Source organism: Tympanuchus pallidicinctus, unplaced genomic scaffold (genome assembly GCF_026119805.1).
Source record: "Tympanuchus pallidicinctus isolate F22 unplaced genomic scaffold, pur_lepc_1.0 scaffold17, whole genome shotgun sequence".
Classification (NCBI taxonomy): Eukaryota; Metazoa; Chordata; class Aves; order Galliformes; family Phasianidae; genus Tympanuchus; species Tympanuchus pallidicinctus.
This window is the reverse complement of record NW_026294690.1, coordinates 6,203,081-6,223,398: the sequence shown is the minus strand read 5'-3', so window position 1 is coordinate 6,223,398 and position 20,318 is coordinate 6,203,081. Positions and strand designations below refer to the sequence as shown.

The window sequence follows — 20,318 nt, the reverse complement described above, 5'->3', positions numbered from 1 at the left end:
GTGCTTGGGCGAACGGCCCAGCATGAACAGCTTTCTACAGCAATAATGTGCTAAAGGTTTGAAGGGCTGTAAGAAGTACAGTGAGATTTGGTTTCATTCTGCATTTGGCTTTATTTATTTACTTCTGCACACAAGATGCAGTAGCGCTGAGGGACAACAGGGGGATTACTTTGCACGTTAAAGCTTTTCCAGGGATTCTGCGGCATTACATTCTTACCTGCTCAGTAATGTTTCCTGATTCCTTAAACAGTAAGATTATACTGAGACGTCCTTCCCTGTGTCAACCTTTGCTATTAATTTCCAAGAAAGAATACAAGTTAGAGGTGTGAGGAGGCCAAGAGCTGGGCTGTCCTCCTGTGCATGCCGCCCCTGCGTCCCACAGGTGGGAAGATAGACACTTAATAGCCATGCTTTTTTATTTTTCTTTTTGTAGGTTAATTCAGTCAGAACAGGATTGGGGAAAAGGTGCATTGTTCCAGTGTCTTGTCCCATGTCTGCGCTAACTCCTGGAGTTTCGCCATCCATGCCAGTGCCTATGCCAGGTACTACCCCTTCTGGCACAGTAACACCCTATGCGATGCCTCTTTGTCAGTACGGAGGAGTTTTCCCTACGCCGCTTTACGGAGTGCAGTGGTCGGGGCCGGCAGCACGGCCAGGGCTGGTAGGAGGGCAGAGCGTTGCTCATTTCTCGGCTCTCGGCAAAGCTTGCTTGCAGATGTACCCTGTGCCACTGCAGCAGCCCGCGGCCGACCCGCCCGGCCCACGTGTGAGACTGACATAGCTCAGCGGGCTCTGATAGGTGACGGTGATAGCGACCTCGTGTCCATCTGTAGATGCCATATGTGTCAGAGAGGCGCGGGTCCGCAGCGGGCCTGCCAGCCTACACAGCCATACACCGCATCCAGCAATCACTGTGATGGGTTTCGCAACAGGTCGTTTGTTTGTTACGGCAATATCTGCATATATGTCATTGCTGAAGACACTTTATTATGTTGTGTTCTGATGTTTTACACTTGCAAGCCTTGAAGTTGATGTACTTGAATCGATGACTAGAAATTGTACTAACCTGCAGGAGTACAGTGCCTTGAATATCAGCTTTTCAGTTCCAGCTGGAAAGAGATGTAAAAATATTTGAAAGGTGTATTTTATTTATGATTTGCTTGTGAGTAAAGTTCTTTTTCTTTGCAAAGATACTGAAGGTTTACAGTCGAAGCTAGTCATCAGTTTCATTCTGCTGTAAATGCTTTAATTTTAACTGATGTGTTGAATTTTCATTTCCGAGGCTTTAAAAAAAAAAAAGTGAGGTGAAGTTTGTTTGAGATACTGATGGAAATTTATTGTGTTTGTACAAGGAGTAGTGAAATGCACATTGGAAAATAGGAGCATTGACAGAGTGATCCTAGTGAGCTGTGTATAAGAACAGATAATAGCTTCGGGCAGTGCAATCCATTCCTTACAGCCTTTGCTAAAGCTGCTGCAGGTTGCAGCCACTGCTGTAGTGGACGCACGAGTTCTGCTTTCTTCCAGACCACAGTAGCCAATTGGATTACATTTTCTTTCCCTGCCGGGCGTTTATAATTTAGTTAAATTACAAATCTATGCGTGTTCCTAAGTGAGAAGCCTGATGGAAATCTGGGTTGCAGGAGCACATCCGCAGGTCGCTGTCGGAGCCATGTAAGTACACACATGTGCTCTGCCTTCAGTTCCAAAACAGACGCTAAGAACGTGCTTTGCCACTCAAGTGCTAACAGAATTCACATTGAAATGGAATAAAAATGTGAAGCTATTATTTTTCTTTTTTCCTCTGTGAGCAATGAATGCTTCAGCTTTGGAATCTCACCACCTTTCATTTGAATCTTTTTTCCTTTTTCTTTTCTTTTTTTTTTTTTAAATCAAGTTTGCACCGTAGGCGGCACGGACACCTCTCTCCTGTTTGCGGGTTGCTTTTTGCCTCTTTTACTGTGCTTAGAGTCTGCATCTGCACCTCTCAGTCTAAAGGCACAAGGTAACCACTGACACTGATTTGCTGATGGTAAGTTCCACTTCTATGGACGGCACTAAGGGCCATCCCTACAGGCACAGGGAGCCAAACGAGTGGCCAAATCTGAAGGCGCGTTGCTCTGTATCTCTACTGCAATGACATTCTTTACTGTCTGACGGGCAGAGATGTCTTGTGCTGCCGAGCTGTGAATTGTATAGTTCTATTGTACCTCGAGCATTATTCTGTCTAAATTATTTTGTTTGTACCCTTTGAATATATTATTCCATCAATTCAGTTAGAATTGAGTTTTATAGACAATTATGCAGAGTCTTCTGCCTGGGCAAAATACTTACTGTAGTAAGAGATTTCTGTTCTCTGTAACATGTATCTTTAATTTGTTTGGGTTTTTTAGATTCATGTCTGTATGCTTCATGAGCAAACATGGAAAATATGTTTTCACACCAGTTTTCCTTCGGCTTGCACTGAATCCTACAGTTTGTCGCTATTGCCTGTTGTATAGTCCATCCCTTGTACACTGACAGAGTCAGCGGCACTAAAAGCCCCAAGAAATTGTATAGATTAAAAAGAAGAAAAAATAAACATTTTGTGCTTGAAAACTGTGTGAAAAACCCAGTGTTTTTCTGAAAACAGAAGCGTGTCCATTCCCCGCTCTCCCAGGTAACTGCGCCTGTTTTCCAGTGTGAAGGATTAGATGCCGTGCCTCCACTGCTCCTCGGTGCCTGCCCAGGGCTGCGTCCCATCTCTTGCAGCTGTAGACGTGCAGTGGTGCTCCAGAAGAGCTGTAGTGCCACCCCACAGCACCTCGCTGCTCCTGCAGCGTTTCTGGTGCTCCGCTGCTGCAAAGCAGGCCGGGCCAGAACATTAAATGGGTTATTTTAAGAGATGGTATCTTTAGCATCTCATTCGCACTGCCAGCAATACTGCAGTTGGGTAGGTGGTAAATGAGGCGTTTGGACCATGCGCATCCCACACTGCCAGTACCAGGGAAGCCCCATTAGCATGAGCCTGGCATAATTTAAATGTGAGGGAGGGCATCGAAGATACTTGGCCCCAGTACAAGTTTGTGCTGCTTGCACACTCTTGGCAGTCACTGATGTCGGTGTAGGCTGCAGTAGAAATGAGGAAGGGCTGTGCAGGGAGAGGTCTGGTACTTCTGCTTCTGTGCTTCTGCACATCTGACGTGCAGTTCTGCTGTGGGTGCTGCCTGCATGTCAGGTGCCAGCCCTGTGCTGCTGGTCATCAGAGACTTCCTCCCAAGCATGGCCAAAGCTGTGGGAGCTCGTGGGGCTGCCTGGTGCCAGGTTTGGTCCAGAGCTAACCGTGTTCACTTTCACTTTTAAAATGAAGCTTTCAGCTTTTTAGTGCCTGCTTTCCTAAGTGGGCTGCTTTTAGCTGGCGGTGGGGCCAGAGGTTGATGCTTTCATTTCAGTGTTCATGACTTGAATTTTGTGGTAGCCATCTTGGCTTCAGTTCTTTAGGCTGTGAACTTCCAGCTATGTTTTGTTGTCCCTGATCATGCTGAAAGGAGAGCTTTGGGCCTTGATAGCAATTAAGCAAATGACTTGGGATGGAACAAATTGGGCGACTTTTTGAGAAAAATGTGAGCAAAGGTGCTTTGCCTGCAGCTTTGGAAAAAGAGAATGCCCTGCTCCAGGGAGCTGCTAGTCATTGGATGTCTGTCTTGTGTTTTAAGAAACAGTTTTTGTTTCTTAAAAACTGAGTTATGTTCCTAAGAAGTCCACTTAAATAGGATCAGTGGGCAAGTACTTGACTGTTAGCTGTGTGCCCGTGCTTTATACGAAGCCTTTGGAAAGCAAAAGGTGTTTGCACAGCAGGCATCGGCGCTGCTCAGGCAGCAGGGCTGGCTCCCAGTGATCTGTGCATTTTGCTGGATTTAACCAACTTGTGCTGAGCCCTGTCATCCAGCCTTAGCTTGGAGCAGGAGGCACCACAGGGCTGGTGCTACAGCTTTGGTGGAGGGACAAGATATTGAAAGAGGACTTCCTGCTGCTGAGTCACACACCTGGTAGTAAGGAAAGGGAGTGCGACTGGTCTGATGTCGAGAGTGCATCATTGCAGGGCAGCATGGAAGGGGATCCTGCACCCTTCAAGGTTCGTTGTTCACCCCGGCTCAGCCTCCCTGGCCCGTGTGTTCAACGGCTGATGTGAAAACTTGCCCTGTGTAACCGTGGTCTCATTCTGTAACTTAGAGTTAATATTACTCAGGTGTTACTTTACACCTACCCCTCTTCCATCACTGTCTGGCACAGCTTCTTTCATTTTCCTCTGAGATATTTGACATTGATGGTTATCAGAAACAGGCTGTTGAACTGAACGGGCTGGTTGTCCGGCCAAGCGTGGCAGTCTGTGCGCTCCTGCAAATTGATTCCTCTTTGGAAAGAGGCAGTAGTGCTAAATGCCAGTATTTCTGAAACGAACTTCTTAATCAAGATGCGGGTTTTGCCATTTGATATTTGGGGAAGAAAGTCACTAATACCTTTGTGTCATTCGTGAGGTTAACTTGGCTTTTTCAGTAGCTGCTTTTTCTCTTTAAGTGTTTTTGTGGTCCTATTGCAGTGCTTTCAGTTCAGAGAACAGTGAGATTTTCCCCATAGACTTAGCGTTCAGAGTGTTATGTTGGCTTTGTTCAATAAACATGAGTTTGATATGGGCACTGCTTGAGTGGTAAATGCATCCTTCTTCATTCTTTGAAAGTCAGCCCTGGAGAGTTTTGAATAGAAGTCTTCATTCTGAAATTACTTGACCTCAGCATTGCTTTCCTCGTCCTGCCTGAAAAATGGCAAAGATTTCATGACTTTTGAGCAAGGTTGGCATCTCAGAAGTTAGATAACATTGCAAAAACCTGCTTAGTTTTCTGCATTGCTGCGAGGACCCCCGCCTGAATTTCAGTAATGTGTGTTGGCTCGGAGATGCAGTAGTTTGTGACCGTTTAATTCCTGCGTGAAATTTTTTGTGTTCTGGTTCCTCTCCCACCCTTCTCAATCCCTGATTTGTGGTGATGTTTGTGGGAAACGATGGTGCTGCTGATGAGGTGTGTCTGCTGAATCTCTGAGATCTCTGCAGAGGCCACAGAATCAGAGAGTATCACAAGTTGAGTCCCATTGTCACAGATGGGTGACTCTGTTGCTATAGGATTGAATTTATAAAATGGCAAAAACATAATCACAGGGGATCTCTTGACATGGGTATTTATTGAATCGAGTACGGGTTATTTTTTGTCCGTTTTTTCTTTTTGTGTGCGTGTGTTTCTATGGGGTTGACTTTTGCTTATGCAGCTGTACCAATGCAGATGTGAGCTGAGATTCAGCTGGGTATTTGTGCAGGCTGACTGCTGTGCTGATTGCTGCGCTTCTCTTGAATGAGCCTGGTAAATGCAATTATCTTCCTGTCTATATTGCTGAAACTAACTGTTGAGCACATGCAGACCGTGTTGTGGCTGACGAGCTGGTGAGGTTTGCCTGAGCAGGACTTGCTTTTTCCTAAGGTCTGTTTTTCCTGTGTGTGCAGCAGGAAGGCGTTGTGCCGGCCCTGGCTCTGTGATCTGTTACTAATGCAGATAAGTTGCAGAAGTGCACTGTAATAAAACAGATTTTAGGAGCTGTCAGGTTACAAATTTGCATTTTGAAAGAATTTCTTGCTCAAAGGGACTTGAATGTACTGTGGTGCTGATGTTAGCTGTGTCACTAAATAGAGTACCTGTAACTGATTTCATCTGGAAGGCTCATTCCAGAAGGCAGCAACTTCTTGTTGTAAAGTGTGCAGTCCCTTTTGTTATATTTTTTCTCCATCCAAAGTGATAGCCTGCTATCAGGATTGCTGTTACATATGCTTGGATCTGTATTTGACTGTAAAGCTTCTCCCTTGAAGTAACTCCCCCATGAGAAGTCTAGAGGGTGCATAATTCAAGCCTTCACTTTTATATACATAGACTTACTAAACTTTAGATTTTTCTTGCTAAGTGTGGAGAAGCCATGTACAAAATAAGGCCTGGTGTGATTAGGGATGTGCTGTAATGGTGGAATTCTTGTGAATGGATGGAATTCTTATTTGTAGAGGTTTTTTTTTGAAGTCTGTGGAGGAAGGAGCACTCAGTTTACACTTCAGTGTCGCGCCCCGAATGGATGCGCAGCATACGTTCAGCGCACTGCTGCAGCTGCGCATTGACAACCTGCCTACAAGGCAGAAGGAAAAGGTAGAACTTTCTTTTCCCTGTGAAGGCCTATAAAAAGTATTTACTCCTGTGTTGTAGTTTGGTGGGGATTTTTGAGTTACTTTGTAAATAAGTTAGAAACTTCTTCAGCATTCAGTTTTTTGTTTATCAAACCAGATATAGCACACCTAACAACGTTTCTTAGTGTTTGTTTCCTTCCCTCCGGTCAGCAGCTACAAGACACAAGGCGCAGTTTTTCCCATCATTTTCTCCAACACAGAAAATGTTGTGTGTAATTGAATTCAGTGATGCCTTTAGTGCTGTGGAGAGGGCAGTTCCGTTTTTGGCCAAAAGCTCAGGCTGCCTTCAGAATAAGAAGCTAAGAAGTTGTCCACTGGGACATGGGCTGAGTATCTGTGAGTTTCTATCAAGAGGCAGGAAGCTGCAGAGCTCGCTGTCATTCTGGCTTGATGGCTGACCTGCTGCATATGTGTATGGGATATGTCCCATTGCTATCTTAAGGTTTTTCCCTGTTACCTGGAGATCATAAATTTTGGCTCATTTCATTTCTCCTGTGCCCGATACTAGTTGTTATTAGTGGGCAAATGCTGAGAACTGGGGTGGTTTCAGGTGAACGTGCAGAACCGACGTTGAGCAGAAGCTTGTGGAAGGATGGCAACCAAGACAGCTTTGCTTCCTTTAAAGCAATTCTTTCTATGAACAGGCAGAGCAAGAAAGATGGGAGGGAGAAAACTGGGGCTGCAGTTAATGAGAGCAAAGCCCAAAACAGGGAATCCCCCAGGAGCTATGCCAAACACAGACTGTTTGCACAGCATCCTTTCCCCCATGTCCCATGTATTCCCTTCTGCCCTGAAGTACTCACTGCATTTTTTTCTGGAAGAATCTAGCAAGCTTTATGCTGTATAAAAATGTATGTGCTTGCAGACCCAATAACCAGTGTGCGTGTTGCTGGGATGTAGAGTGAAGGACGCTGGTGATGTCACGGTGCAGTGGGTGCACAGCAGCAGGACGTGCGCTGGCCCTGAGCCGCTGCTTTCTCCCACCTGGTGCTCAGTACGTCCCCTTCCAAGTCCATCATGAGCCCCGGACGCTGCGTAGCCTCCTGCCCCCAGCGGGGTGCCTTGCTCTGAAGGAATGGGTGAGGTGCTCTGGTTCTGCTGCAGCAGGCTCTGGGCTCTGACAAAGGGCTTTAGGAACGTTTACGCTGCCACGTTCTCAGTACGACACACGCGATGCCCTCTGAGGATTTCGGGTTCTGTTCTCGTGCAGAGCCTGCACTGGCTCTCGTGGAAGCGCCTTCGGCACGCTGCGCTCTGTGATCTCACGTGGCCATTTTGTCTTTTAGATTCTGAAAATGCGATCGCCAGCGACTGACACGTGGCCCCCGCAGCTCCGGTGCCAAGCGCCAGGTCCTGCTGCAGCTAAAGAGGAGGAAGAGGAAGATGGGAAATGATTTGTCGTGTGTGAGAAATTCTGTGCCGTTCTGGTCCATTCTACACAATTTTGTAACTTCTTTCTAATCATTTTCCTTTTTTATTTATAGTTGGAAATACAAAAATGTTATGCAAAAAAAAAAAAGAAAAAAAAAAAAATAAAGGAAAATTATTTTGGGGGAAAAGGACTTTGTTCCAAATCGTTCCCTTCTGTTGTGAGCCAGGTTCCTGTGAGCAGTTTCTGGAGAAGAGGGAGGAGGAGGAGGAGGAGGCATTCTTTCAAATGCTTTTTGTTTCATGCAGTTAATTGTAATTTAAGAGATTATCCAAAAAAATAAGCTAGGCACATGTATTCAGGTTCCACTAAAAAAAAAAAAGATAAGTTCCAAGTCCATTTGAATTTCTCGCAGTCAGAGCTGTTCTTTTGTAAAGAGAATACTTAAAATCTGGTTAAATCAAGTAAAGAAACCTGCAGAGACTTCACTAGAGAGTAACTTTGTACTTGTCGTTTCCTTTTTTTTTAGCTCTTTCTTTTTCTTTGAGACTGGCCGCATTTTCTTGCCACAGTTAAATACAGGTCTCAAGTCACTTCTAATTTTAAATGTAAGCCTGAAATCCTTCTGCAGACGAGTCAGTAATTGGAGCAATTTTTAAAAGACTTTCAAGTGCCTTCAACAAGCAAAAATTATGGTGGTGGGAGATTTCTTTTCCTTGATTCACTCACAATAGGCTTCAGCTGTCTGCTGGGCTGGGGCGATGTACAGAGCCATTTGTAGCAATAATCTCATGAGTAATCATTTATTACAAAGGACTACTCAACTTTTTTTTTTGTAGAGCAGTGGCTTTTAGTGCAGTCCCCGAGGAGCAGGAGTGCTGCTTTCGCTGTTGCATTCTGGCCCCAAACTCTTCCAACCCACTGCAGTGCACTCAGAGTTCAGTGGCTTCCCCTCAGCAGGGTCAGAGCCCATGTTCTGTTCACTCTGCTTCTGGTACTGGAGAAATATGAATTTCTAGTTGCCCACGAGCCTTTCCGTATCATCCCTTCTCGCATCCGGAGCCTGGCATATTGTTTTGTTGTTATCTGCCATGTTTGTCTCTTCCAGCTCTCAGTTCTAAATAATAAATCTTATTTTGATGCCGCTGGTCACTATTTCCTTACCACTTCAGCTCTGGGCTGCCCGTGAGCCGGGTCTGGGTGTGCTGCTGGCACAGCTGAGCTCAGGAACCGTAAAGCAAGGTGCTGTTAAATGCCTGGGAAATCCAAAATTTGAAGCCCCAGTGGCAAAAACAGATGTCTGTGCTAACATTGTGTTTCTCTGTGTTGCCTCCTGTCCTGCCTGTGTCTAAGGAAATGGAAATAACCTCCTGGCTGAGAGCAGAGCTAGGCAGGTGCTGATGGCTGTTGGTTAAGTATTGCTTGCCCTCGGCTTTCCTGACGCAGGAGGGTTCCGTTCCCTTTGGAGCAGGGGACGCACAGGGGTCTGCTGCACACCGCTCCTTCCCTTCACATTCCTGGTCCCTCCAGTCTGCATGGAGTGCTCCCCATCCCATGGCTCTGTGTGGGGATGGCAGTGCCACAGCCTGGTGTACTGCTCTGGGGTGAGCACTGTGCCATCGAGTGCAGCATCACTGTGCTCTGCCACCACCTGGCATTTCGCTCCCGAACAGTCCTGAAGGCTCCTTGCTGCAAGGCAGGTGCTCACAACCTCCCACCTCCCAGGGCTTCCCCCTGCCTTTCTGATGCCTGGATCCACTGCTGCCTCTGCAAATCCTTGAGCTCCTTCATGGCCACAACTTCAAGAAGCTGAGAGCCCCCCATCTCCAGATAAGTATTTTAAAATGATCTGTGGGAATTCAGATTAAATACGGGGGTTAGTATGAGGACTGAGAGATGTAGCACATAGGATGTTTGTTGCCCCCTTCTGCAAAGGATATTCACCTTTATTTCATTTTCTTCTGCTCAATTCCTGGCTGCAGCCCGTGTGCTTACTGCTCGTGCAGTAAGGGGTGCTTGCGCTGCTCAGGGTGCGCTCAGGTGCTGCTCCATCCCTACTGCCTCCAGCCCCTGTTCCTCACAGAGCAGTAACAAGTGTGCCCCTGTCAGCTCAGTGCAAAGCTAGTGTTACAGTTTAAAGTTAAATCTGAATTACAGTGTGCTGAAGTGTTAAGCCTTAGCTGATGACTTTGAGGTGGCAAGGGAAGGGATCACTGCGAGGTGCAGTACTGTGTGTTAGCAGTGGAGCTCGGAAGAAGAGAGCCTCAGAGCCAGCGCCAGCAGCTCCATGATGTGAGCAAGGACTGAGACAGCACAGCTCACTCCTAGCAGGGCTGGGACCCCCCCATGGGCAGCCCCACGCATGCTGTGAGCAGGAGGCTGTGCCTTTGCTGCAGTGGGGCCCTGAGGCTTGGTCACTGCCACGCGTCCTGGGTACCTGCAGCCTTACTTTGGAGCTTGCAGTGCTCCTGATGCTTTATAGGGGCTAGGCCCAACTTTGTGGGCAGCTCCAGGGCTGCGTGCTGGCATTGTCATGTGCCAGCAAGCCGCTGCCTGATGCTGACCCTTGGGAAGTGTTCTTCCATGCCACCTGCCAGTCCTTCCAGCTCAGGGCCTGTGCTGCCTCCTGGGAAAACAACTGTAAGAACAGAGAAATGAATCCTTCCATTTGGCACAGGGTGCTATGAAAGCAATCCAGCACATCTGCTGTAGGCGCAGCCATGCCCAGTATAATGGGACTCCTTGGTGTTTGCCAGTTATTCTGAAACTCCTTTGAGTGTAAAACAAGGGTTTAAGAGTATATAAACTACTTATAGCGATCTTGCTATTAATAGTGTAGCTGTGAGGTTTGGGTTGTACAAGAGTTAAGGCAAAAACCACCTTCTGGTTAGCTAAGTTGTGGGCAAACTCCCAGAGGTTGTTCTTCCTGCTGCCTCTGTTCCCGTGAGCCGCTGAAGTCTCGGAATAATTTGCAGTGAAGAATTGCTGGGTTATTGTATGGGATCTGGATATGCTCAGTCTGTCCCTGGGAACGTCCTCAGAGATGTTAATCAATCTGAGGTTAATCACCACCAGGAGAGGTGGCTGGTGATGTCAGCTGTTCAGGCTTTGGGAAGGCTCCCAGTGAAGACAAGCAGAAATGGCAGCTGGGCTGCTGCACAGCTTCCTTGTAAACACAGGGAGTGTGGTGACTGCTGAGATGAGGTGAAATGATGGTTGTAAGCCGAAGTAGCCTGGCTTTAGGGTTGATTGGCTGAAGAGCCAAGGCTTCCCAAAACCTAATGGAGCAGGTATGCAGGAGAATCACACTTCTGTACCCTAGCTAAGGTATGCAGAACAATGGGATTTATGTCAAATTCCTCTGAGATCTTCTCATAAGGTACAGAGTAAGTACCGAAGTGCTGTTTGGCTGCGGTTCATGGGATGGAGCTGCATCGGCAGCAGCTCATCTTCTCTTGGGCTCCCTGAGTAAAGCACGGCAAGGTGTAAGATGGTGCAAGGCCTCCGAAGACTGGCAGCTGTGGGCCTGCGCCTCCTGTTGCTGCCTTGCCTGGCCCAGAGCAGGGAATGGTCAGGGCCTGTGTGACCCCATGTGCAGCTGACAGGGCCCGGACCCCCCCCCCCCACCTCTCCCAAGGCCAGTGTGACCTTGCAGTGGGGGCAGTGGTGTTGCCAGAGCTTGGGCAGTGCTCCAAGGCAGGAGAGCCCAGAGAAGCATGCAGTACTGGGAGGCAAGGGTGCTTAGCAACAGGAGCTGTGGAAGATGCTGCATTTCTCCCTGACACCCTTGCTGCTGTCAGAGCAGGGAGTGCAAACACTCAGTGTGTCAGCACGACTGTGCACCTAGGAAACACAGTTTAATTTGAACAAAAATATAGATATGTATTGTGGCAATAGAGGGAAGTAATTGCAAATGTTAAAAATGCAGCTTAACTTCCTGCAACAATGATTTTTGAAGCAGAAAAGTAATTTAACTGCTACTGTCTTAGGGAAAAAATGTTGAGCAGTTTTCAAATCCTCTCTGGAATTAAACAGTTTCAGCGAGATTTGAGAGCATGTGTAAATGGTTTATTTTCAGTCCTCAGTTTCTTGGCACTTTAGCACTTGGAGCAGGAGAATCTCTGGAAAGAAAGGGAGGAATAAACTTGGCGAGATGCTGATTTGATGCTGGGGACACATGGAGATATTTGCGGCTGTGAGATGTTTAACGAGGATTCCAAGGGCTGTTAGCATAGCCACGGAAATTGGGAGTCAGCTAAAAACATCAAACATAGCAAAATAATTCTCAAATATTTGCTGTTGCATGTGAGAGCTTGGGCTGCCGGGGCTATTGGCTGCGGGTGCAGGTCCTGGCAGCAGCTGATGTGGGGAGTGCTTGGGATGTAGGTGCATGAGGAGACTTCACAGACTTTAACGTGACACTTGGAGGAGTTATTGTCCAGCTGAACCTGGCTTTGCCGTTCTTTTTAATTGGAGGTCTGTGTTAGTTTAAGAAAAAAACAAACCTGTAAATAAGAGTGGTGAAAGCTCAGCAGCGCTGCACTCACCAATTGGTGGCAGAGTGAACCTTTGTTTTCGTGTACCTGGTGGTGCTGTCTGGTACTGGGGGAGTGAGGAGGGGAGGAGGGCATTCTTCTTCTGATGAGCCCACAGCGCTGGCAGGACAGATCTGTGGCTCTGCTCATGCTGGTGCAAGGTCAATGATTGCACTGCAATAAGAATCTAGGCATGTATTTCCAGGTATTTTTGCTGATGAATGTTCATTACTAATGATATGAAAGCAAGATGGCAATTAGCACTGTGATGTGAAAAATGTTTCTGTTTGCTCACCAGTGTTTGCAAGTGAAGGGACACAAGTCTGGTGGAGCCAACTGCTCAGAAGCCTTTATTTCTGCTTCTGCCTGCCGTTATTCTTCACTGTTTTCTAACATCAATTATTATAAAACTGGGCAAGTAGAATTGTGTAAAGATTGTCTCTCTGGATGGTCCTTCAGTGGAAAACGTGGTTGCTAAAAAATCAAAACTGAATACTCTCTTTCAGTTTGAGTTGTGGCTGTTTACAGAAGTCCCATCTCCAGCCCAGAGGTATCAGTGCTGCGAGCGTGCTGGCAGTACAAGGAAGGTGAGAGAGGTACAAGCACAGGAGGAGCTCCACCACCTGCCCCAAGGGTTTCAGAACGCTCAGAAGCCATGGGTGCTGTGTGGGGGAGCCACAGGTTCCCCTGAGCAGGACCAGCGTGACCTTGGTGCTGCTGCAGCCGCATCCCTGCAGTGCCACGGTGTGTGTGTTATAACGCAGAGCAGGAGCAGGCCTTCCATGGGGCAGTGCTCCATAGCTGCTCAGCAAGCTGCAGGACTGCTCAGTTACCTCCTCTGACCCGAGCACCTCGCCCACATTTGCAGGCTCATAGAGCTCTTTCTGCAGGAAAGATGGATCGGCTGCATGTCTTGTGCAGTGCTGTTTATTTCCAGAGGCTGCGCAGGGCTCAGCTTCCCTGGGCGTGCACAGAGCAGGCAGCAGCTCTCTCTTGCCCGGATGCTCCTCTGGGCACTCAGCCCTCAGCTCCCCCATGGGGCTGAGGCCCCCCAAGCAGCCAGCACCCACACCCCAGCTCCATGCTTGCAGACAGGGAAGCCTTCCTGCCACTGAGCTCAGCTCCTGACCGCCCTCAGCTATTTTTGGGTGATGCCTCCTATTGTTTCAGCCCTCCAAATAAAGCTCAGCACACCTGGCTGTAATGCCGACACCATTTGCTGCAGGGGCAGCAGCCTCAGCACAGCTCTGCCTGCCCTCTATGGTCTGGGATGGCCGTGCAGGCTGTGAAAGCCGGTTTGGTTTGACTGCTGCTATGCTGGTGCAGAGGCATCATCACCTTTTTCCAAGTTTGCTGTGTAAGGACTGGATGAGTCCCCTAAAATAAATGGACCATCAGTAGAAATGATGGAGACTCTGTGAAAGAGCATAATAACACTGTGCCCAGTGATCTCAAGGACATGTAGTTTTAAAAGCCCCTCTGCCCCCTGCCTTGAGCCTATCTGTGAGCAGCTCCCCAAGCCTCTACCCTCACCTTGCACCCTGCTGCCCTGCCTTGGTGCTGGGCAGATGCTCTTTGAGTGCTCCTCTCCCTCTCTCTTCCATCCTCTCCCAGAGGAGTACATGCACTGCTGGGGCCATGCAGGGGCTGTGCCTGCTGCCCAAGGAGTGGGCTCTGGTACCAGCATGGGGCTGCTTGGTGGGGCCACAAGAGGAGAAAGTGGCAAGGCACGTTGTAGTGGTGGAAACCTGTACCATGCAAATGTTTGGTCCCTTCCTCTGGTTTCAAAGTTATTTCCTATTTCTCATGAGAGTGTAGTCTGATGGAGAAGGGAGGGGCGGGCAATGAACATGTGATTTTTTTTTTCATTTTTCTTTATAAACAGCATTTTATATATACATATAATATCATATTATATACAATATGTTTATATTGTATATAAACAGCATATATGTTTTTTTTTTTTTTATTTTCTTTACGAAAGGTGTGCAGTGTGCATGCTGGAGCACCGGGCACTCTGACAGCAGTGTCCCGTAGGGCATGGGATGGGGTGCTAGCAGCCACCAGCCACAGGCTGAAGTGCAGCAGCTCACCGAGCAGCACACTGTGAGCGAACCTCGGGAACAGCAGCAGCACCTGGCCTGCTAGCGCTGAGCTGGTGCTGCCCTCCGGTCCCTGGGGCAGGACTGGTGCACACCCCAGGCCTGGCACACCCATCGGCTGGCCCTGCTGGAACTGTGGCTGCATTTCCCTGCCATTGGCAGGAGCAGAGCTCTGCTCCGTGCATTTTCAGTTCTGTTTTTCTTTTAAGGAGGTAGCAGCAGCTGCAGGACGTCGTCGTTACCCAGCAGTGAAGGCGATGATCCAAATGAACCTCCGTAGATGCTTCGAGGGGCCCGAGACCCATTCCCAGATCTTTATTTTCATACAGCGCTAAGAAGCAGGCGTTGAAGTACGATTCCTGCAGGCCGTGCTTTCCATGCGTGCGCCACTTCTGATTGGCCCGAGTTCCCTTCCTGCTGTAGCAGCCTCGTCTCAGCTCTTTGTCATGGTGATTCAGTAATGCTTCACCGTTGTCATGGTTGCGGGGCTACTACTGAAGCCAAAGCAATTGCACAGCCCTTTTATTCATAGTTTCAGTGTATAAACTAATTAAGTAAACTGAAAGGAACAGCCTCTTCCCCGAGCCTTGTTTTTGTAATAGCCAGCATCAGATGGGCTCTATTTTTGCAGTCCTTCCACATATCAAAAACCTGACTTATGCTTGATCTCCTTGGATGAATTTAGTATCCGAAAGTGGGCAGAGTTCACTGATCATTTAATCACCCAGAAGCGTTCTCTCAAAGCTGCGAGGGTCTCTGAAAACCTCTTTTGAGCAGCGAGGCCGGAGCTGGGAGCCAGCGTGTTTCAACCCAGTCGCATTCCTTATCGCTGCTCTGCTCGTGGCAGAAACCCAATCAAAATGTTTGGTTTCTGAGTTCATGCTTTGCTGTGTACAACTGCTGGCAGGACGATTTGGGGGAACTCTGCCCACATGCACCCAGGGGCGGTGGGGGCGGCTGTGAGCAAAACGCCCTCGGTGGCTGCAAAAATGGTCTCCTGCAATCCCGTTTTTGTTAAAAACCGGTGTAAGCACAGAGTGTGTTTGCAACCCCTGAGAGCAACGAGGGGAACCCGGTGGTTTCTGCGTGAGACGGGAACGGTTGCCCTGGCATCTGCCTTTGTCAGGGAACGAGTTGGAAGATTTAGTGTCCCGGATTGGTGCCCTGTTTGCTGATCAGCTGCTGCTCTGCCCTTGGCAGTCATCCTTGTGTGCTATGGGCGAGGGGGAATTTAAGGATAAATTGAAACAGAACAGAAACCTATTTCCTGCTAAAATTAGCTGTTTCTGCCTTCGCTGGGTATCTCTCCATGATGATGCACTTGCTCTGGCATCTCGTCCCTGGAGAACAGTGCTTTTGTGGGGTCACCCTTCTTTCCCTCAGCCCTCCTCCTCCTCAGCACACAGTGGAAATTGTTTCCTGTCCTGCAGTTACACTGTGCTGGGGAAACTGTGCTGAGCAGCTCATCCCAGTGCACAGGGGAGCATGGGACTGGGGCTAGTGGGTGCTGGGGCTCTGCTGCCCTGTGCAGGTGCTGGGGAACCATGGGGACCAGGACTATACCAGCATGTGCCAACTGGACCTGCAGTGCCGATGGGCTGCACTAAAATCTGCCCCTCTGCACCCCAGTCCCTGGGTGGACACTGCTGAGGCTGGCTGATTGAATTCAAAGCAAAACCATGAATAAATAAAACCCATCTCGCTGCCTCTGGACGAGGCCAGACCTTAAATGAGATTTCCACAAGGGGAAATATGGGAGTGTTCCAGTGAGTGCCATCCCTGCCCTGGGCATGGAGCACTGGGAGCCATAGTGACAGCAGCAGCAGTACAGCTGGGAATCCAGGTTCACGTAGACCAACTGGGAGTCTGCATCACTGGCACAATTGTATTATTGTCTGCTTCTTTAGATGCTTATTTTTTTAATTCAGTAAAGTGGTGCTGCAGTGCCTTGTTGCTGCAGCTTGTTGTGTCTGAATGTGCAGCCTCATCCTGCAATACCTGCTTTTCCTTTTCCTATAGGCCAGCAGTGAAGCAATGACAGTGGCCACCTCACACACTGAGGTGCTGTCTGATGGGTGATGCTCCACAGATGCAGTCAGTCTGTAACCTCTGAGCTCCTGCCAGACGTCTGTATGCTGAGAGCAATTACAGCGTGAAACATTTCATCTTAAAGCAGAGAATTTTTTCAGTGCTGCGCTGCAAGTAAGTTAATTATCACAGTTAGGCAGCCTGATGAGGTGTAACTTCATCTCTGCAAAGTCAGTTTCTTAGTAAAGTTCAGCACTGAGAATTCTGAATTTACCAAATCCCCTGTATTCAAATGTGCTGCTATAAATACCTCGGAGTGAAGACTCTTTTTCCTTTCTGTGAATGATGGCTTGAAACACTCTCGTCACTATTTTCAGCAAGGTGATCTAAAAAGCAGCTCTGTTGCAGGGAGCTTACCTCGAAGAGAAGAGTTTCTGAAGAATTTTTTGCTGTCTCTTCACGAAGCTCAATATTTGGTTTTCCTAAGTCAGAGTGCTTGTTTCTTTTGGAGGAGCCTGTTTGCACTGATGTTTGCCATTCTGCATGCTTGCAAGACCAGTAACACTATAGGCTTTAACTATAAAAATGAGGTTGTTAGCTTTTCAGGAACATCTTCACCTTGCCGTTTGCTACCCTGGGAATCACCAGGTTCAGGCACTTCTGAGTCCAACCCATAGGATTGTATTGCAGAACACAAAAACAGCAAAAATGGAAGAAGAGCATCACTCTGTAATGGATCAGTAGGTATTTCGTAGAAATGTTTCCTCCAGATGGTGCAGCTCAGCACAAGGGAAGGTTTTGCCTGGGAAAAGTGCCCACCAAGGTGGTGTGGATGGAGAAGGACAGTACTGTGCTGCCTTGTGGAGCAGCCTGTGCTCTGTGAGGGAGCCTCTCCTCATGGCAGCAATGCCATGTGTCAGTGAGGGGTGGCTGCTGGGAGAGGGGGAACTGAGGGAAGGGAAGGACAAGGTGACAAGGAATGTGTGGCCTGCGGGGAAGATGCACCTGGTGACACAGTGTAGTCTTCACCCAAGGAAGTTCTCCCAAAGCTGCAGCTCTTTGATAGACACATTCTATGGGGCAGGATAACACTTTTTTTTTTTCTTTTTTTTTTCCCTCCAAGTATTTGTTAACAAAGAAGGAGGCGCCAATTGGGGAAGATAATAATTCTCCTCTGCCAAGGGCCTGTTCACACAGCGTGCATCTGACTCTCAGCTGAGGCTGGGTCAACCTCAGCAGCCCGGTGCTGTCAGCAGGCATGCACCGTGCCTCAGGGCTGCTCTCAACCACTTCAGGATCAGCTGGGACCAGTTCTGTGCGCTTCAGAGGCTGCCACCTCATCTCCTCAGTGGAGCTGGAATGCTTGGCGGGAGCAGCGCGGTGCCACCAGGCCTCACCCAGGTGTGAGGGGCCGGGCGCCATGTTGATTCACGCCGCCATGGGGCCACTGAGGAGATCAAAATGGGATCAATTTCTGCATCTGAATGGGAATGCTGTTTTTGCAAAGCAAGGGGCCTGTTTGGAGTTAATCTTCAAGATGAAGGAAGGCACTTATGATTCTGCAGAAGGATTCTGTTGCTGATAAACATCAGTACATCTTTTTTAGCACGGCAAATTAAGCATGAGACTGTAACTATTTATAAATACCCTAAGGGGTGAATATCAAGCAGGAAGAGCTGCAGGAGTTAAAGGTTAATGTTAGCCTGTGATCATGCGGGTATAAATTAGTCATGAATAAGTGCAGACTGAAGACGAGAGGACTGTTCACAGTAATGTGAGGAGCGAAAGTCTGCAACTGGGGAAAACCTGAGTAATAGACAGATATCCCTGAAGGCAGACAATTACCAATGCTTTGGGCATCCTTGGGAATTTGTAGTGCTGAGCACTGCTTCCCCATCTGGCTGTGTCCAGGTCTGGGGCACCCAGCACAAGACAGATGTGGTTGGGTAAGCAAGTCCAGAGGAGTGCTGCTAAAAAGCTCACAGGACTGGAGCACTTCTACTGTGAAGAAAGGTTGAGGGAGTTGGGCTTGTTTTGCTTGGAGGAGGCTCCAGGAAGACCTTGTTGTGGCCTTCCAGTACTTAGAGAGGGCTATAAACTAGATGGAGGCCAACTTTTTACCAAAGCAGATAGTGGTAGAACAAAGGGGAATTGCTTTAAACTAAATGACAGGAGATTTGTGTTAGATGTTAGGAAGAAATTCTTTCCTCAGATGGTAAGGCACTGGCACAGATTGCCCAGAGAAGTTGTGGATGCCCCATCACTGAAGGCATTCAAGACCAGACTGGATGGGTCATCAGGAAATCTGATCTAGTGGGAGATGTCCCAGCCCACAGCAGAGGGGTTGGAAATGAATGAACATTAAAGGCACCCTTCCAACACAAGTCATAAGACACCATAAGAACACTGGTATGGATACATAATTGCCTCTATTTAGGCACAACTTTGAAAAGTTTCAGTAATTATTAGAATTGCAGACTTTATTGAACATCAGAATGCTGCTGGCTACTATTTGTGTGGGATGGAAAGCTTGTGTGGGTATAGGTTTTGGATGACACAGTTTCTGGGTGCTCAGTCTGAAGGTCAGTTTAAGATGTACCTTCAAAGTGTACTCAGCTGAGTATCTCCTATTTCATGGACGTGAATTCTTTACTCATATAATGTAAGTAAAATTACAGTTTACAGTCCAGGCAAAAGATGAGTGATATGAAATCTTTGAAAGAACTGAAGGAGCCTAAAGCAATATGTCAAGCTATTTAATTACATCTCAATGTTGCAAATTGGTGTCTCCTAGCTTGGGAAAAAAAAAAAACAAAAAAAACAAAAAACCCAAAACCTAACTCTTTCTATTTAAGAGACTTTTTATATTGGCTGAGAAAACAGTAAATTGAAAGGCAACTGCACACTTCCACCTCTCTTGGAAATTCCTTAATGAAATATTACATTATTTTATTCCTACCATATTGACTGTAACAGTTTCACTGCTTGATTTTTCCAAAGCCTCAACCTGTTGTTTACATTTTAACACCAGAAATGTTCTTTGATGTTTGATATTTCTATGAAAATGACACTCCTCATTCATTTGGTAGATTCTGATTTTGCTGCTTGTCTCCAATTCGGCCGTTTTTCTGTTATAATTTTGAACAGTAAGAACAAGCATTTGGTATTTTTTTTGTTTGTTTCCCAGCAAATGAACTATTTCCTGTTTTCTTTTGTGACTCTCTACTTCAATAGCAACTGACAAAACTGACAACAACAGAGACGTTGTTCCCCGCTTCTCTTTCCTCCAACTGAGGCTGCAAAGGAAGAAGGCAAAGAGGTGAGTCTGCAGCATGGAAGGCAAGGACCTGGAATGTGGAAGGTGCCTTGAGCATCCCTGGGAGGAAAAAGGTGGTGTCCTCTCCTGTGTCAAGTGCTGCACAAAAGGAAGAACAAGTGACATGACTGTAACTAAGACCCTCCTTCTAGATGAGGAAGCTGACAATAGAGCAAGAAGGTGGGCAGCAAGCAGGAGGTAAGTGTTGCACTGTTTCAGAAAAAGGACTAGAAAAGGATGAGGGTGAAGGCAATGCCTGAACCAGTTGTTTAAGGGTAAAAGATCCTGCCACAAAAAGAGAAGCAGCAGCATTAGAAAAGGCAGCTGCAGCTTGTGTTGTGTAAGGAAATGCAGAGAGACAGGGCCTTTTCAAAAACAGTAGGTCAAGAGTGAGTTGTTCAGTCACTTGCCATTTGTGATGTGCTCCAAACACTTCCTTAGATAATAGTTTTCCAACCTTCCAAATGCTAAAAAGCTAATAATATTTTTAAGGTCTAACCAACCAAGCAGTGAACAGTATCAGACTGCTCGAAGATATGCACATGATAACTGTAAATGACAAAGCAAAAGGGAATACCATGAGAACAGATCATAATTATGACAGTGATTATCCCATGCGATGTCTTGGCACAATGCAAAGCAGTTTTTCTATTTATCCTTTAAAACCTTCTGTTTCCTGATGTGTTTTTTTGTTTTGTTTTTTTTTGTTTGTTTG

At 47.3% G+C, this 20,318-nt stretch overlaps 1 protein-coding gene across 9 annotated transcripts in view; it reads left to right on the top strand.

The window, feature by feature from the left end:
- The window catches only part of WNK2 (WNK lysine deficient protein kinase 2), a 106,014-nt gene extending 97,240 nt beyond the window's left edge, over nt 1-8,774 (top strand). For 6 of the 9 annotated variants that reach the window (XM_052679106.1, XM_052679099.1, XM_052679100.1 and 3 more), the window contains one exon: nt 434-2,012. In XM_052679106.1, the coding sequence (XP_052535066.1) occupies nt 434-781 (348 nt within the window). In that variant the 3' untranslated portion in view covers nt 782-2,012. Of the gene's footprint in view, nt 1-433; nt 7,501-7,539 lie in introns of those variants that run through there. The other 3 variants (XM_052679104.1, XM_052679102.1, XM_052679105.1) reach the window with 3 other exon arrangements.
- The last annotated feature ends 11,544 nt before the right edge of the window (nt 8,775-20,318 follow it).